The sequence below is a fragment of the Solanum pennellii genome, chromosome 3, assembly GCF_001406875.1.
Source record: "Solanum pennellii chromosome 3, SPENNV200".
Classification (NCBI taxonomy): domain Eukaryota; kingdom Viridiplantae; phylum Streptophyta; class Magnoliopsida; order Solanales; family Solanaceae; genus Solanum; species Solanum pennellii.
In genome coordinates this window covers 3365101-3381979 of record NC_028639.1, presented here as the reverse complement: position 1 = coordinate 3381979, position 16879 = coordinate 3365101, and the positions used below count along the sequence as shown (strand labels likewise).

At 29.8% G+C, this 16879-nt stretch overlaps 3 protein-coding genes across 3 annotated transcripts; 1 reads left to right on the top strand and 2 right to left on the bottom strand.

Moving 5' to 3' along the window:
• The first annotated feature begins 848 nt into the window (after nt 1-848).
• LOC107013014 (low-temperature-induced 65 kDa protein) lies at nt 849-3681 on the top strand. The gene is made up of 5 exons (XM_015212996.2): nt 849-1153; nt 1225-1443; nt 1544-2254; nt 2347-3291; nt 3375-3681. The coding sequence occupies exons 1-5, from the start codon at nt 1108-1110 to the stop codon at nt 3422-3424; spliced, it is 1971 nt and encodes a 656-aa protein (XP_015068482.1). The 5' UTR covers nt 849-1107; the 3' UTR covers nt 3425-3681.
• A 1213-nt stretch (nt 3682-4894) lies between these two features.
• Nucleotides 4895-5800, bottom strand: LOC107013711 (heavy metal-associated isoprenylated plant protein 39). The gene is made up of 3 exons (XM_015213585.2): nt 5742-5800; nt 5426-5507; nt 4895-5344 (listed from the first exon to the last, which is right to left on the bottom strand). The coding sequence occupies exons 1-3, from the start codon at nt 5748-5750 to the stop codon at nt 5100-5102; spliced, it is 336 nt and encodes a 111-aa protein (XP_015069071.1). The 5' UTR covers nt 5751-5800; the 3' UTR covers nt 4895-5099.
• Nucleotides 5801-9863: 4063 nt separating this feature from the next.
• On the bottom strand, nt 9864-11425 carry LOC107013789 (heavy metal-associated isoprenylated plant protein 31). Its single transcript, XM_015213666.2, has 3 exons — nt 11231-11425; nt 11048-11129; nt 9864-10337 (listed from the first exon to the last, which is right to left on the bottom strand). The coding sequence occupies exons 1-3, from the start codon at nt 11234-11236 to the stop codon at nt 10006-10008; spliced, it is 420 nt and encodes a 139-aa protein (XP_015069152.1). The 5' UTR covers nt 11237-11425; the 3' UTR covers nt 9864-10005.
• Between the last annotated feature and the right edge of the window lie 5454 nt (nt 11426-16879).

The following is a 16879-nucleotide window of genomic DNA, read 5'->3' as shown; positions in this document are numbered from 1 at the left end:
ATCGTGGCCATGTGTTCTTTCTTGTTTCTTTTTCCTACTTATTGAGATGATGATCAAATGAAATAATCAATAATGTTGAGCATTATTTGTCATTTTCGTAATCTAAAATTTTTTAAAATAAATTATATTATAATTAGAAAATATTTTTTTAAAAAAAGTCATGTATATAGTGAGAATTTTAATTTGTTAAACATGAGATTGAAGGTTTCTTAATCTAAAGAAAATAAGAATGATTTCATTTATCGTCTTCTTTCTTTCGTAGGTCGATGTGATTTTATAAAGTGTAACAAATAATTAAAAATTTACGTTAAAATTCTAATTTATTTAACTTTAAGACACTCGATGAAGTAAGTATGTGCTTTGTAATGTCTTTGTCCAGAGCTTCCATTCCATCAAGCTCTTTGAAGGAATATGGATATGAAAATATTTTATGTAAATCCTTCATAATTTACATATTTATCTTGAATAGTTGCATATTAGTTAGAGAACCTAACTCTCCAAGAGTTCAACGAAACCGTAAAGTGAGCACACCTAGTAAACACTGAATTTAAAATTTATAAATTATACTTAGATATTTAAAAATATAATTTACAGTAATAATACTTCTTTTTTTCTAATTTTTACTTGTGTAAATATAATTTTTATAGTACATGTAAAACGGTTCGAGATCCCGTCATTTCAAGGCAGTTCAATTATTTCCAACCCCCTAAAAAAAATGGCAGTTCAATTATTGAGTATTAACAATTGAAAACCGCTTGAACGCGAGTAATATAATAGATCGAACTTAGCGATCGATGTCAGTTATTTATATTAAAGTCTGATTTAATTTAATAGAAATTGATATATTTTGCGGTTATATTTTTAGGGCCAATCACGTAGATATAGAAGGCCGTAGTGTCCCATAAAGGTAGTTCCACGTGTCCTATAACAAGAGACGTGCTTCGCCGATTAAATACGTGTATCCTTCAGAGGACGCCACTGTCATGCAAAGGTGGTCAATTACTTCAATTCTCCATTCTATAAACTACCATTATCCTTTGTTTTGATTATACAGTGTACACATTTCTTTCGAAAGCCAAAAGAATAACAAAATTTGCTAAAGACATCATGGAGGCACAATTGCACCGTCCACAGGATACAGGGTTGCACTCAGGTTAGTGAAAAATTGATAGGAAATGTTGTGTTTCATTATTATTACTAATTGTTTTTTTTTTATGATTGAAGGAGAAGGACATGGTCAAGTTCATGATGAAGGTGAACATCATCATAAGCAATCGGTGTTGAAGAAAGTTAAGGCGAAGGCGAAAAAGATCAAGGATCATTTAAAACATGGTCTTGGACACGAGCATGGCCATGAACATGAACATGAACACGAGCAGCATTCACAAGAAGAAACTGATGAAGAAGAAATGGAGGAAGGTGCAGAAGTTCATGGTGGACCATGTATGTTCTCAATAATTTTAGCACGTTAATTACTTACTTAGATAGTAGTTGTTTCCTTGATTATTGGTATTTAATTTTTTGTTGCAATTGATGGGATTAGATGCTATTAGGAGTAAAGATATTCCAAAAGAGGAAGTTGTGTCAATGTGCAATTTAGAGAATCCAACTAGCCCTAAGGAGGATCGTTATGATTCTAAGATGAAAAATGAAGATGTGCATAGGCCAATTTTGCAGAGGCAAGACGAATTTGCGAGGCCACCGGGGATTCACTTCCCCGATGAAAGGACCAAGGGCATTGATGATCGTGTTAGTTCCGTTGGAAAACATGAACATCAAGGACTTGGAACAGCACCAATAGGCGTAGTGGATCAGACTAAGGGCTCTGATCATCATGTTACTGCCCCTGGAACACAAGGTCATCAAGGATTGCCAAGAGGGCTAGTGGATCATCATGCTGCTGCCTCTCACAGACCTATTACCGCTGCTGCTGAAACTCGTGAGACTAAGGGCTTTGATCATCATGTTACTGCTCCAGGAGCACAAGGCCCTCAAGGACTGCAGGGGACGGAAAATATTATAGGAGCACCAATAGGTTTGGCGAATCCTCACGCTTCCCACTTACATGAACAGATGCATATGACACCTGTTGTTACCGACACAGGAGCGCGTGGCCGTGGGGAACTAAATGATCAGGGACTGCAGGGGCACAAATTTAAAGTACTGACAGGTTTTGAGGAGGATCCTAACGTTCCTAAAGGCTATCCAAATCCAACAAACTATCAAAGCAAAGTCACCGATCCAACAGGCGCCAGTAAGTCTGTCTTCTCTGTTCAAAGTGCTATTTGACTAATTAATCCTCGTGTAAAGTACTAACACAGATGCTATGTATTTTGATTGTAAAAGACAATGAGGAGGCAGGAGTTAGCCCGCTTGTTCAATCGTTCGGAAAAATGGGTGTGAATGATGTTCCGGAAGCAACGCGAATGAGAACAGAGCCAAAAGCAGGGGATTTTGAATTTGATCAAGGAACAGAACATAGACAGTATACAGGATCACATGATCAATTTGCTCCACAAGAGTCGCCTACTGTTTCCCCCTCGGTTCGTGAAGATACTGAATCAATTCCTAAGAGTATGAATCCGAGCAATCCAGAAGATTTACCTCAGGACACACTAACTGGGAAACCAGGTAGCTATACAGAAACGCTTTCATCCGCAACATCAGCAATTGCTGACAAAGCGGTTGCTGCTAAGAACATTGTCGCCTCCAAACTCGGGTATGGTGGAACAGAGGAGGAAACTCGGGTAACAGGAGGCGACGCAACGAAAACAACCTCAGCAACTGAATATGCACAAAAAGCTGCAAGCACGGTTGCAGAAAAACTTGCTCCAGTTTATGAGAAAGTAGCGGGTGCTGGTAGCACAGTCATGGCAAAAGTTACAGGACATGAAAACAGGGGAGGTGTTGATGCCCTACATGAAAACAGGGGAGGTGTAGATGCAGAGCATGAAGTGAGGACAGATAAAGGGGTGTCAATGACGGAGTATTTATCAGAGAAGTTCAAGCCCGGAGAGGAAGACAGAGCACTTTCTGAAGTGATTTCAGATTCACTTTCAAGACAGAAGGAGAAAACAGAGGAAACAGAGGAGGCAAAGCCAATGGGGAAGGTGACCGAATCAGTGGAAGTTGAAAGGCGATTGGGTCCTATTGAACCCAAAAAGAAAGAAGAAGTAGTTGGTTCTTCTGGAGAAACAAAAGTTGGTGAAAATTTGGGACAGGGGGTGATGGATAGGGTTAAAGATGCTGTAAGTACATGGCTTGGGAAAGGTGCTGAAGCACAGGCAAATGGTAAGCAAATAGATATACTTTCTTGCCCATTTTGATATCTACTGACATTGTAAATTAGTTTCATTTTTGGCTTTTGTCTACAGATTCTGCTGCCAGTGGAGGCGCTGCTGTTGGGGGGAAAGGGGTTGAATGATCAACAATGTTTTGCTAAATCTTCAGCACAGCCGCTCAATTGACTTCTATATGTGTTTTCGCCTAATTTCTGTGTTTTCTTTTTGTTGTTCTGTTTATGGGAAAACTGATCAGGTTGCTGATAAAGTTGTATCTTTGCATATTATGTTGTTCTGTAAGTGTGTACTCTGTATCTATATATTGTTGTATCTTTCCTTTCAACTGTATTAAAATTGAACTCTAATTATGTATATGTTCAATTTGTAGCAACACAAATAATTTATATCGCGCAACGCTGATCTTCTTTAAATCTTTAAAGCCTTTTAAAATTTAATTTTAGAGGTTGCTAAATCAAACATTTTGCCAGTAGTTGTTGTGTTGTAATGATATGCATTTTTTTAGAGTGGATTTTGATATCCGTGATCACTATTTTGAAGTTCATAATCGCTAATTAGTTGACATAATAAGTTGGTGATAATTTTTCGAGTTATAATTATCACTTTAGGTGGTGTGCACACTATGATTAAATTATGGGTGGACAGGTTTGGCATATCTAATAAAGACTCCATTAATCAGTTAACTAGGCTAATAAATAATAGCAATATGAGTCATTATTACGCAAGTAAACCAGTTTCTGTCCTCTGTTAATGAAAAAGTTGTGCCGAACTCTAGAAGCCATCAAAGATATAAATGGAGTTCCTATTCAAAAATTAAAGGGCCTACAAAAAAATGGACAAAGGGAACATTGTTTTACTAGGGAAACAGTAAGGTTAATGATATGCGTTATCTATTTAGAGCCCGCTTGGATTGACCTTAAAAAAAAAAAAAAGAAATTATTGATATGTTGGCAAATAAGGATGGATTAACACTTTTTTAATCAAAATGTCTGAAATATCCTTAAAGTTGTTAACACGATAAAAAGTGGATGTCCTTAAAATTAAGATTAATTTATACTTTATATCCTATATTATTCTATGATTTTAATCAAACACCTAACGAAGGGTCACATTCAAGCAATTGGATGAGTAAAACAAAATTCTTTTCATTAAAGTCCGGCTATTGTGATATCGAATTCAGAGAAAAGGATGTTACACGAGGCTATAATTGTCCCAAAAAAGGGCGCACTAAGCATTTATATAAAAGCTACGGTAAAATCACATATAATACAGTGTAAAATGTGTCATTTTACCATTCTGATCAAGACGATTTTTTCTACCGTATGTTATTATTATTTTATATAGTATCATAGTTAATAAAGGTGCTGAATCACAATTGCAATAATGTATGCATATGATCCCAGTATATTTTATGTTTAACATAAATCTACTGAGTTTATTGTTATATGAACTCAAAATATTTTTAAAACATGAATATGTCCAATATAAGAGTCTTAAAATATTAAGTTCATAAAAGTCAAATTTTAAATTTTACTTCAACAAAAGTGAATGTACAAATATACCTTATTTATTAGTTTGATATAAACACTTAAACATAATAAAAGTGAACGTACTTATTAGTTTGATATAAACACTTAAATATGATTGTACATGCCAACATATTCATGATTTTCCCATTTTTCTCTAATAAACTCAAGAGAAGAAATAAAATAGATACCACCAATAAAGTTTCTCTTAACATTTTATTATTTTCTCTAAATTCATAATTGCAATTTGAAGACTTCAAATAGAGATAATCTTTCACTTTGCTTCTTCTTTTTTCTCCTCTTTCTTTTCCTCCTTCTTCTCTTCTTTTTTTTCCTCTTTTTTTTCTTCTTTTTTCTCTTCTTTTTTTTCTTCTTTCTTCTCTTCCTTAGCTGGTCCCACTGATAATATATCTACTTTACCAACAGCTTTTTTCAATTTCTTCACCACTGCAACTGCATCCATTTCCCCTATAACTGTTAATTTTTGCTCCTTTAGATCTGCTGCTATTGAATCTACACCTGTTCAATTTAAAACTAATTCAATGTTACTGATACCAGATCTTCAAAAATCAGGCAGGGGCATTTTAGTCATTAATTTACCTAAAATATCAGCTGCAGCTTCTATGGCTTTCTGCTTTGTTTTTTCATCAGACATGGTTAGCACCTTCATTACAACTTTCATCTGATCGATTCACAAAAAACAACACAAATATCACTTATTCGATAAAGCTCAATTGATCGATTATCTGAATTTTTATTTATTTTTTTCCCGATAGATGCTAATTTTCAATTGAAAAAAAATAAGCGAAGGAAAGATCTATTGGAGTAGAGCAATCTATAAAAGGGAATTAAGTTTAAAAAAATAAACAACATACAAATATAGAATATGTTTTTTTAATTTTTTTTTTTACAGTACCTGAGCCATTTTGGAGAACTCGAAGAAGTGCTTTGGATACTTGTTTGAAGAAAATGAAGAAGCTTGAAATTCACGCCGTTATTATTTTATTATATAGGGGACAAAAACAATGAGATGTCAAAAAAATAATACTAATTTTTTTCATTTTAAAAAAAAAGATTTGGTACTCGTATTAATTATTAATATAATAAAATAATACATATATTTCTACCTAATACTTAATTAGATCTTTTTTACTAATCTTCTCACTGGTCTGTTTAAACATAAAAAAAAAATCTTTCTAATATTGATTTGGTTATAAGTTATAGCAATAATAAATATATCTAATATAAAAGAAAAATGTTTTCATTTAACCTTGATTTAAGTAAAGCTATTTAACTATGCTTTGTGTTAATTTTTCACTCGAAACTTTTCGAAAAAATATATGTGCAATTTCAACTTTTACATATATTTAATTGATTAAGAATATTACTTCTTCTGTCCCATTTTATGTTGTAATATTTGATCGGGTATGAAGTTTAAGAAATATTAAAAACTTTGAAATTGTTCTTCAAAAAAATAAACTCGTTTTTCTCTCTCCTCATTAATATATTAGGTACTATCTTTAAAGTTAAGTGGGATCAATAAGAATAAAAAAAGAATTGTACCTTTAAATACTTACCATATAAGAAAATGTGACATTTTCTTTAGACTGATTAAAAAAAAATGATGACGCATAAAATGAGACGGAGAGAATACTATTTTTTAAAATTTATATTTATATGACTACTTAATATAGGGTGATGGAACATGAATAAACATTTTGGGTGTCAAAATGTGGCTGTGGAGAAGTCTTATGCTGACCAGAAAAATGCTGCCTATGACGCATTTTGAGTGGAAATCTAGGCAGATTGCATATACATTTACCTATTAGGTCCTTCAATTTCTATTTTTTTTTTTTGATATATGACCCTTGAGATCTAAATGTTTTATCCCCAAAAACATATATTCAAGCAAATAGAATTAATTAAAAACGATCCTTCAAACATTTTTACATGTTTTTATGTATTAATGAAAAAAAAAAGGATTAAGATGTGAAATAATAATTCTTACGATTTCGATTTTCTTAAGGTCAAAAGATTTTTTGGGGAATTATCTATCTATTGAATTTCCATGGCCAAAATTAAAGTTGAAAGAACCACCCATTATATTACAAAGAGAAGGAGGTGGTCATAGTTTGGGGTGGACATGGTGTGGTATATATCGATCTTATTATATTATATTAAAATTTTTAATATCGTGATTTTTGTATTACTGTAGCTGATGTGATATATTGTATTTGGTGTTTGAAAATATCATATTTCAATTGAAATATCGAAATATATAATGGGTATTCAATACAGTATTAATTGGTATTTAAAAATAATACATTGAAATATCGAATATCATTTTAAAATATATTGTTACTTAAATAACATATGTATGTAAGTATATTATTAAATTACTAACTAATATGCAACCTAGTATCAATATATATAAACTAAATACTGACAATTACCAAAAGTCGTGATTGATAGAGTGATAATTAATATTGTGATGAAGGATAACAATGTTTGATGATATGTACTTGTGACTAATTGTGATGATTATCGATAGTGATAATTGTACATGATATATACTAATGCTAATAATTATTTGTAGTGATTGACATTAATGAATGGTAATAGATGGTAATAATCGATAATGATGATGAAACAATTGTACTTATTATGATAGGCAATTGCAATCGCAATTAATAAATCAAACTGAACCATTAAAATCTATCCCAATTAAAACACAATTAATATATAAGATTTGAATAATTAAATTTCAATTAAAAAGACTAACATACTTAATAACTAAACTTAATACCTTCATTAAATGCAAGAATAAAATTTTAATTAGTTTGGTGTTATCACCCCTAGGCCCTAAGCTTAAGATATGTTTGGTACCAAGAAAAAGACTTTTTTTTTAAAAAAAAATATATAAGTACCCCCTCAACCTATGTCTGAAATTTCAAAGACACACTTATACTATACTAAGGTCCTATTACCTCCTGGGTTTATTTTATAAGTAATTTTTTATCACTTTTCGGCCTACGTGACACTAACTTGAAAAAAAAAGTCAACCAGCGTTGGACCCACAATATAGTGCCACGTAGGCCGAAAAGGGTTGCAAAATTATTAATAAAATAAGTTCAGGGGTAATAAGACCTTACTATAGTATAAGTGTGTCTCTGAGATTTCGGGCATAGGTTGAAGGGGTATTTGTGCATTATCACTTTCTTTTTCGAAAACAAAAAATTTTACTTAATTTTCTAATATTAAGTAAATAAATAATAAAAATTGTTTTATGGATGAAATGGTCATTTCCGCTTTTACCCTATCTGGTGCTAGTTTTCACTATTTATCCCTGATAGTTTTTTCATTGAACATAAATTTATATTCTTATATCACAAGTATATATGGAATAATAGAAATATCTTTTCATGAATGATACACATTTATTCAAATGATACGATTTATTAATTTGTAAGTTTTTGATGAAATGATGTAAATTTTTCGCAACACTCTATAATTACTTTTTTATTATTAAGCAAGAGTATATTAACTTTATTTAGAAATGATAATGGGGCATTGCGGCTTCGCATCTCGCCCGGCATGAATTCACTCCACATATTGTGAATTTAAAAAATTAAAACCTTATTTTGATTAATTTTATCTTTTTATAGCTCAAATAGATTTCGAATTCCACTATGCACTTGTCAATGCAACGTAGATAATTTAAACATCATTCAACATCAAGGATTTGGATGATTTGACGAACAAGATTGCATGGGGAAAGGGCTAATGCCTAATTGCTATGACTGACTAGGCGTCTACATTTAGGTCTTACTTCACACTATATTCAAATTATATTATCCTCCATCAAACCTCACCTAATTAGTGAACACAATTCAATTGATTTGTAAAATTGCATTGTTCTCACCCATTCCCTCTTGCATCTAGCATTAATCATAGAATTTCGAGTCTAAAGGTATAAAATATTAATAAAAATTTTAAAATGGTATATAAAATTTTATATTAATCAAAACGGCAAAATCACTGATACAACATCGATTTCCTCCATCGAAAAAAGCAAAATCACTGTTACTGCAGCGATTTTGCAAAATGTGATTTTTTTTTAAAAAAAAATCAAATCGCTACCTAAGCAGCGATTTTCAATTTCTTTAATTTTTTTTTTTAGAAAATCACTGCCTAGACAGCGATTTTCATTTTTTTTAGAAAATTGCAAATTATTTTTTTTTAAAAAATGGAAAGCTAAAAAAAAAATTAAAAGAAATTTGAAAATCGCTGCCTAAGCAGCGATTTGATTTTTTTTTTAATAAAAAAATTACATTTTGCAAAATCAATGCAGTAGCAGCGCTTTTGCTTTTTTCGGTGGAGGAAATCGCTGTTGGTTCCATCGATTTTTGCCGTTTTGGTTAATATAAAATTTTATATACCGTTTTCAAATTTTTGTTAATATTTTTATACCCTTTAGGCTCCGTACTCACTAATCATACGAGTCTAAAATGTTGAATGCAGAATTAACTTTTTCAATAGATAATGATAGAGTTTAGAATGCGCACAGAATAGCACAAAAAAAGTATAATCGGAGAAACCTTCTGCTTGCCCAAATTGTTAACTAAGATTTTACCAAAGAAGAGCAAAAAGCTAGAAAGGAAAATGTGTATTTTAGATAAGAAAACTTTGTTAATAAAAAAACTCTTCGATTTGGGTTGTTCTTGAGTTTTGATTGATTACAAATGTACTATACCATCTCCTACTTATACTTACCTATGGATGGTTTCGGATATTACAAAATCTAGACTATATCCATGATTCACAATAATTATCTATACGAAAATTCTAGTTACATTATCTTCTACTCTAGAATATTCAGATATTTTCACAAGATACTTATTGAAGTTAATACAGTAGGTTATTAGAACCTTCACTAGAAAACAATGATATTTGTTCTTCAATTTTAGAACAAACATAACCAAAAATAACAAAATCTTAAAATTGCAGTCACAGATAACCAAAACCTTAACAAAAAGAATCATAAAATTTGAACTTGTGCCCATGACTAGTATTTATACTAAGCTGGATATTTGGGTAAACAATAAGGTGAATTATAAAAACGCAACATTACAATAATAAGGTCAATAAGTATAATACAATGTTATAAAATCAATAAAATTTCACATGATGGTGCAAGCATGAGGATTATCATCACTAAAAAGAGAAGCAACTGCTTCATCTGATGCTACTGCTACTGAATAAACAGATGGAGTGTGAAAAAATGTATGAACACTCGGGGCTGCAACGTTTCGAGATGTATCGTAGTAATGGCTTATGATGTGATTAGGGTACTGATAAAATGATGCAAAATGTGAGTAACCAACTGGATATGGCCATGGCTCTGCAGCCTTTCCTGCTCGTTTTATCGCCCTTAACACCTTCTTCTCCTCTAATCCGTAACCTCTTGCTGTAACTTTCTGTGTCTCCATATCAATGTCTATTGTTTCTACTCCTGATGAAAATTGTATATTGTACACTTTTAATTAATATGTTTTACTCGTAACTATCAGATAGCTCTGTCCATCAAAAGTTTAATTGATTAACCAAATGGGGAGGAATAATTACCTAGTGTATTTTTGTTTTGTAATGGGATTTGTTCAAATTATGTAATTCTAACTCATAAAAGTTCAATTTCTACTGGAAAGTTGTGCTAGACCAAGTAATTTGTACTTGTATTGGTTTCTAATACTCCTTTCTCGCTCTGTTTCAATTTATTTGTTCTATTTTTTATTTTTGATCAGTTTCAACAAGAATATTTATTTATTTTAATATTTCACCTAGTATGTTTAAGACTATAAAATCAAAAAGTACTTTGATACATTCTACGTATCTTTAAATTAAAATTATAAAATACAAAAAAAAAATATTTTTCTAAATTTCATGTCAAATCAAAATAGAGCGAGCAAAATGAAACAGGGTATTGGCTATTAGGAGGGCTTTATAGTAATTGTGCTCTGTTTGTAACACTCTATGAACAGGGTTCAAGGGTAAAATTCTAGACTATGCCTATTCCACCCTCGTGTACTTTTAACTTGTGAAATTATACTGAATATGTTAGTCCTCCGCGTGCTTCACTCGTGAAATTACATATTATTGTTATTCTAGTGATGCATAGAGAAAGAAAAGTGTTTTTTGGTCATGTTAGTGAGCAATGTAACTGACCTTTAAGCTTGAAAAGAGCTTTTCTTAGCTTGGCAGCACATCCTTCACAATCCAAGTTTGGAACTCTTACCTCCACCATAATCTGTAACATGTATAATATATGATAATAATATTAGCTATATTTTCATTTACAAAAAATGTTATATATAAATACATAAGAAGAGAGGAGAAAAAGAGACTTACAGACATGTTTGATGGAATAAATTTGTTGTTAAATTCAATTTCTAAGACTTTTGAGAAAGAGAGACCTTAATTATAGCTCTCCTTAAATTTGTTCCAACTAGGACTACCTAGGTAAGTTCTCATCTTTAATATACTACTCTCTCCCTCCTGTTACCTGTACCTACCAATATAAGTGTCCAGTGTGAGTCAATAAGTTTTAAATTTAATATTTGTACATAAATTGTAATCCGACTTCAAGCTTCGTTTCATAAAGATAAAATGTAGATGGTTTTATTAAGGAATAATGATATTCTTTTTGAAACAGACCAATAAAAAAATTAGTCATATATTTTCTCTTTTCATATTTACTTGTTATTTTTGTATTTGACATACGCATTAAGAAAACAACTATTGATATGATATTTTACTGTATTGCTCATATTGATTATTATTAAATATTGAGCCGTGAAAAATAATTTAAGAAATGAGCAATTAATAGTAAAAGTAAAACATGAAAAAAAAACTATCTTTTCTTGATACGTAATAATAATTACTCCATCTGTCCCAATTTATATGCATATTTTATGTTTTGAAAGTCAAATAGTTTAAGTTTGATCGAAAATTTGCACATGAAATCTTTAAATTTTTTAAATGAAATTTTTATATTTGTAAACTACGTAATAATATGAGTCACAATAGCTAATAATTCAAATGTTTATAAGATCTATGAAAAATTTACGTTAAATATTTGGTTGATTCCTGAAATCTGAAAAGTAACATATAAAATAAGACAGAGATAGTATAAATAAAAATGAGGAGAAAAAGTAAATTGTGACAGAATAAACAACATCAATAAACAATATTTTCGTATTAAAGTGACACTTATTTTAAATCGACTGATGAGAGAAGTAATTGTATTCATGAAGGTAGCTAGGTTGGACAGGGGTACTAATTACTGCTCCCTTCATCAAAACATAACATTGGTTTTTGAAATTTGAGGCGTGGACGTTGGCGTGATGATCACCTTTATCACCCCAATGGCCCAATAACCCAAAATACCTTTCTCTCAAAACACTATACACAAACAAACTGAATCATCTTCAGCTTTATTTTTATTTTTTTTCCATAAAAAGTTATCAAGACAAACATACTATAATATCATCATATGTAGCCAATTGTGTTGACAACTTGACCAAGTGTGCAAAAAAAAAACAATGTTGTTGCATGCTTTCTTGCAAGTCTTTGTACAAATATTCTAGCTAGCTAGCTAGGTGTAATCAATTCTTTATTGTGTTCATCACTATATATATATATATATATGGAATGATGAATTATATATGATAAGGTATAATTGTTGGATTAGTTTTCAAAGGTCATGCATAATCAAATAATGTGATAATGAAATTAAACCTAGGATTTAACTCATGTGTGACAGTATAAACTATTTTCATGTCATGTAGTCTAGTGACTAGTATATGCCTTAATTTGTTGTACCACTTGTTCACTTAGTTATTTTCTTTGTTCTATTTTATGTGATATACTTTAATAATTTGATACAAAATTTAAGAAGGAAAGATAGAGTTTTTAGGACCTGTTTAGATTAACTTTTGGCTTATACTTCCTCTGCCTCTATTTAGTTGTCCACTTTAAAAAATGCGAACATATTAAGATAATAATAATTAATAAAGTAAAGTTACAATTTAACGCTTATTAAATATGGTTTCAAAGAGGATGAATTAATACTTAGAAATTTCCAAGAAGTTTATATGAGGGTATAATGGGAAATTTTTTTTGTCATTTCTTGATTAGTCAAAATGAACAAGTAAATAGGAACATCTAAAAGAGAAAATATGGACAAGTCAATAGGGAGAGAGGGAGTAGCTTATAAGCCAAAAGTCATAAGTCAGGATTTCTAACTTATGACTTTTGGTTTATTTTTGTTATTTTGGCTTTAAAATAAGTGCTTATAAGTACTTTTTAACTTTAGCCAAACACTTTAAAACTGGTTTAAGAATTATTTTAGACTTAAAAGTACCTAAAAGAAGTTAATCCAAACGGGCACTTAAGCTTGTGGTATTAATAACTCATAGATATGTTCGAATGCATACAAATCATTTTAATAAGAGTAATATCGACATTTTAAAGTTATATTGTTACTAAATATATAAATATGTAATTTTTTTGGACGGACTGAATGGAGGAGTGAGTTAGCTAAATTGAGATTGAGAGTACTAATTAATCTCATACTATTATTTGTCGTAATTATCATTTACGTGACTTCATTTTGTGCAAATTTTCTTGCATTATCAATGTATAATATATACAATAGTGGTGAACTTTTGACTCAACCTCTGATTAATCATTAAAAAATCTATTAAAATTTAAACAAGGTAAACAAGATTATATATCAATGGACTTAATGACATTTCGAATTTATAAAATTTAAATTCTCAATCCCCCGTCACAAGTCACGGTAAGAGTTAAATTCTTGGTGATAAGATATGGACTATATATATGTATGTTAGAGAATATTTCTTACAAAAGGCTGCAAATATAATTAGAAAATGACGTAAAGAAAGACAGATTTTTCCAAAAAGAAAATCACATACTCTCTCAGCCTCTTTTACTATTCTAATGAACTACTCCTATTTTTATGTGATAAAAATGAGATAGCTCATAATACGAAAAGCTTTATTTGGTATTTCATTTCGTTTAAAAATGGTTGTCATGTTACGCTTATTAAAAATTAATTTGATTAATTTTTAAAGGTAAATTAGATCACATTAATTCAATATTTTAAACAAAAAAATTAAATATTCTAAAATTATATGAAAAGTATTATAAATTACAATTTTTTCATATTAATATGATGAAAAAATGCATCTTAAAATGTTAGTCAAAGCTTTTATAATTTAACTCTAAAATAAAAACCATGACAAATAATACCGGACGGAGAAAGTAGCAATGATGATGGTGGAGTTCAATAATAAATAATGATGGTGGTTGCCAATAGCATATTAAACACAATTAATACGTAGCACATTTTTTCATTACCATTTCAAATTTCAAACACCTCTATTGCCTCCAACGTCCAAGTAATTATTATTACTCTCTTTGTTTCATTTTATATGTCATTCGTTTTTATAAATAGCTGAATCATATTATTTGTCATTTTATAAAATCTATGCATAAATTATCATATTTTATCTATTATATCCTTAATAGAGTAGTTAATTAATTTTGAAAATGTATTCATCATTTATTATAAAGTTGACTTAAGAAAATATTAAATAAAAATAGTAAAAAAGTGACATATAAAATGAGATAGAGGAAGTATTACATAACAAAAGATTGTAGATAACAAATGTCAACTTCAATGCGCCAAAAAAATCCTATATGAACGTGACATTATTTAGAGCTTGTTTGGATTGATTTTTTTTTTAAAAATAAACTCCCTCTGTTTCTATTTATATATCAACATTTTGGATTTCACGTGCATTAAGAGATTAATTAACTTTGTTATTCTATCTTTATTTAATTTTTATGGAACTCAAGTTCCCAATCAATGAAATTAATTTATTTTGATTAATTAATTTATCCAATGAACATGAATCAGTTAATTATCTTTTCTAAGTTGGTCAAATGTATATTTTTAAGGCTAATAAATCAAAAGGCTAAAAGGGAATAATATGATTATTATGCATTGATCTTATGAAATGACAAGTATTTTGAAATAACTATTTATAGAAAGAGACTACAAATAAAAAAGAATGGAGGAAGTACTTTATAAGTCAAAAATAAAAGTCAAATTTAAATGATGACTTTTAAGTCCTAAATAAAAGTAGGGGAAACCTATTTTTGATTTTAACTCATTTTAAGTTATTTTAAAAAGATTTTGACCAAAAACATCCTTAAATTATATCTCAAACTTAAATTGCATCCTTAATACATTTTTTGGGCAAGAAAACATCCTCTAAGTATTTGAAAGTTAATAATTCCATCCTTCCCTTAAATATCGTCTAACAACTAAGGGATCCTACAAAAATTATGAGTAATTCACGTAATTATTGACAAAAATTTCCCTGCATAATTTCATTATCTGCTATAAAAAGTTCACGAACAAAAATATTTAAAATCTTAGACACCATTACTTACCGAAAATCTTAGACATTATTGCCCAAAATCTCAATACTTTGACAAACACTTCCAAACTTATTTTAAGTTATTTTTATATTTGTCAAACACTCCTAAAAAGCCAGAAGTCAATCCAAACACCCTCTTAATTATGTACCTATATGGTTATTCTCTAGATCTTATTCCCTATGTTCAATAATAATCATTCACTATTGCTTTGACACATAGATTAAGAAACATTAAATGATAGGAATAATTTTACCAAATCACCTTTATTAAATACTCCCTCGGCCCTTATTTATGTCCATATTTCCTCTTTTGGTTGTCCCTAATTACTTGTCTATTTTAACAAATCAAGAAAGGACAAAAAGAATTCATTTTATATCCTCATTTAAACTTCTTGAAAATTTCTAAGTTTTAATTCATCTTTTCTGAAACCATAATTAATAAGTATAAAATTGTAATTTCATTATGCTAATTATTGTTATCTTAATATGTGTGTCATTTTTAAAGTGTAAGTCATCTAAACATTGAAAATGAATAGAATTTGATAGCAAAGGTAAAATTGACATAACATGATAAATTATTCATTAATTTTATAAACTGAAGACGTGTTATTATACAAAGTAAAGATAGAAAAGGAAGTAATTTACTTGTTGTGGTTTCCAGATTATTCAGTACTGTAACTTGTATTATTTTTATGTAATTATTCAATGTTCGATTGGAATAAAAGGAATAGTACTGAGAACATCGAAGAGTAAAAACTTTATACTGTCTGTTGGCGTATATATGTATTGTAATATTAAAATTATAATATTAAAGTGTATGATATATTATTGGACATAAAAGCAGAGAAATTGATGCCATTTTTCCTTATAACTCATATGACTACTAATTGTCTCACTACACGTCAAATTAATCATTATTTACTATCTCGATATTTACTTTACTAAGTGAAAGAAATACTACACCTATATAAATGATGTTCTCTTTCTTGTGTTGTATTGATGAGATGCATGAGAAGTATTGTATTGTTGATGAATAAACAATGTATTGTCTTCATAATTTGAGGTTGATATAGTGAATTTTGAGAAAAAAATATTGCAAGTCTCCAACTTATTCACTATACAAAGTAGTAGTATATAAGGAATGTGCTCTTTTGATGGGATTTCGGACCCTTAACTAATTTTGAGTTATTTGAGTTATATAACATTATTGAATTATTGAATCTGCAAGGAACAAGATAAGAGTTATATTGCTAGATCGATGAAGATTATATCGCATCAAATTTGAATCTTCTTGAGATGCATGTAGTAAACTGCAATGTAACATAATATATTGAGAGGGCCCCGTGGCTTCGCACAACTAGGAGCATATATATTATTTTATGTATATAACTGAACAACCTAGTGGCTCTAAGTAATTGATCACACAAGGCTCTTGTATTTGTAACTGAGCACACGACTCTCCAAGTGTCTCATGATCAATAATAAAGTTGACGAATTATAATAAAAAAAAATTAAACAAGTTATCAAT